General features: G+C 33.1%; 1 protein-coding gene across 1 annotated transcript; it reads left to right on the top strand.

Moving 5' to 3' along the window:
* Positions 1 to 237: 237 nt before the first annotated feature.
* LOC124448803 lies at positions 238 to 1,987 on the top strand. Its single transcript, XM_046999779.1, has 4 exons — positions 238 to 354; positions 582 to 646; positions 1,019 to 1,219; positions 1,642 to 1,987. The coding sequence occupies exons 2-4, from the start codon at positions 589 to 591 to the stop codon at positions 1,878 to 1,880; spliced, it is 498 nt and encodes a 165-aa protein (XP_046855735.1). The 5' UTR covers positions 238 to 354; positions 582 to 588; the 3' UTR covers positions 1,881 to 1,987.

Below are 1,987 nucleotides of genomic sequence, written 5' to 3'. Positions count from 1 at the left end.
CAATAAGTAACAGCAATAACATCTTCTTGCTTTACATCTAAAATATTATTAATTCTTTGTGTATCCGTGCTTTGTCTCATTGAGACATTAAAGTGACATTTCTAGTGGCGGATATAAACCAAAGTCAAGAATTCCTTATGGAAAAAAGAGTACTTGACTAGAGAAAAGTCTTTGTTGAGTCTTTCATCACAAAGAAAATTTATTTATCATAAGTAATACATAATTTTAAATATTCAGTTGCCAGTCTACAAATAACAGCATCTGCAAAGAAATTTCAGTCGAAGCGGGACAAGGCAAGAAGAAGTATCTACGAAAGGTTTTGCATGATAGCATTCACAAAGTCGTCCTTATAAGGTAAACTTGTGTAATTCTTTGGTCTACAGTGGAAAATTGTAGTCTTTACTCCTGAATGAGTTATGGTTGGTTATGTGTTTACCTAGAAAACCTGAAAGAATATAGAGCATCTCTCAATTAATTTTAAAGATTCCACATTTGTTTAGTCGATTTCCTTTAGAATTATCTAGCTACTCATTTTATACGACTTCAATTTTAATATAAATTCAAACTTCTTATTTTAACAGCGTAAACATGCACTTCAAAAGCTTGATCATCTTTTTGGCATTCTCCATAACCCTGGCATTTGCAGGTACGTTGCTAAAAATAAAAAGACTATTCTTTTATGTCCCGCTTTACAGAATCGATCTTGAAGAAAAGTCATATGGTTGTACGGTCGTGCAAATCTACTGCATTTCTTAACGAATAGCTTCAGATTAAAGTACTTAAAAAAATTAAAGTGCAAGAATTTTTTCTTTATTTCTTAAATGTTGATGATAGACATTGGCTTTATATATATGATAGTTTTTGCCATACAACACAAATTTCCATTTGAGATTTTAATGAAACCAAACCTGAATTTGATATAAGTCGTTGACGCGATTGAATTCGACTGCATAAAGGAAAGTTATTGGTGGGCATTTATAGAAAATTATCTTATTAGTATAAAACACTCGTTTAATAGGATGGAAACAAGTTACTCCAAGAATTTGCGTTGGTGCCAGGAACAATCATTTTCGGTCGATTACATTGAGGGGAAATTCATTCGTCATTGCAATGAAATTGACACATCTTAGTGGTAAAATTGGATGTCGTTCGGGTTCCAGAACGAACTGGGGTTGTAGATATGGTGATAACAGAAGAACACTCAACATGATTGTCACAGGTGGAAAAAATATTAAAATTCTTTAGCAATCAGCGCATTAAGTCAACTATAGACATGCAAATTTTTACTGCAATAAGTAGTTACACTATTTATTGTTACGTATTGTATAAGTAGTTACGTACCGTAAGTTACGCTTGCAAAGTATGCATAATATACCAGAAAAGCGACAGCTGATACTCCCTATAAGAATTCGCCCTTACCAAGATGTATGTTTCATGATATATTGGAGGGGTCACCAACGGTGATACGAAGAAAAGTTGGCTGATATAATAACTTGATAAGGTTTTACTGTATGTCTAGAGTAAAAAGTTCATCTACAGAACGCTTCACATGGTAGTTTTACTTGGTTGCAAAAAAATAAAATGTCTCGCCATAATCAATCAATCAACGCATTTAACGTGTTTTATTTTGATTTTCTACAGACAATAGAAATAAACGCATTTTCCCCTCACCTCTTTTGGTTAAACCTGTCAGAGGTAACTGGTACGAAATGCCTGGATACAACGAGAATTCCGGTTTACTCGTCTTCGCTCTTCCTGGTTATCAATATATGTATCATGGTCAGGTATTTAGGTTCTGGTACGGAGAAGATCTTTCAGGTCATACCGAAAGCGACAATCATGGACACACTTGTATGAAAGTGGAAGTTTTTACTAAATAGGGCTTTGGATTATTTTTCTTCTGAATTTTTCATTTTCTAGTGATGACTTTGTAATAAATTCATTAGCATTTAAAAAGACGAAAATAAATTTCTTTTATTTTTTCTGA

The sequence above is a fragment of the Xenia sp. Carnegie-2017 genome, unplaced genomic scaffold (assembly GCF_021976095.1).
Source record: "Xenia sp. Carnegie-2017 unplaced genomic scaffold, XeniaSp_v1 HiC_scaffold_23, whole genome shotgun sequence".
In the NCBI taxonomy this organism is placed as follows: domain Eukaryota; kingdom Metazoa; phylum Cnidaria; class Anthozoa; order Malacalcyonacea; family Xeniidae; genus Xenia; species Xenia sp. Carnegie-2017.
Note: the sequence above shows the minus strand (reverse complement) of the source record. Positions and strands in the feature narration are given on the sequence as shown.

Coding starts and splice junctions, on each gene's coding strand:
- LOC124448803 (XM_046999779.1), top strand. CDS start 589: ATGCACTTCAAAAGCTTGATCATCTTTTTGGCATTCTCCATAACCCTG. Junction 647..1,018: donor CATAACCCTGGCATTTGCAG/GTACGTTGCTAA, acceptor CTCGTTTAATAG/GATGGAAACAAGTTACTCCA. Junction 1,220..1,641: donor ACTCAACATGATTGTCACAG/GTGGAAAAAATA, acceptor GATTTTCTACAG/ACAATAGAAATAAACGCATT.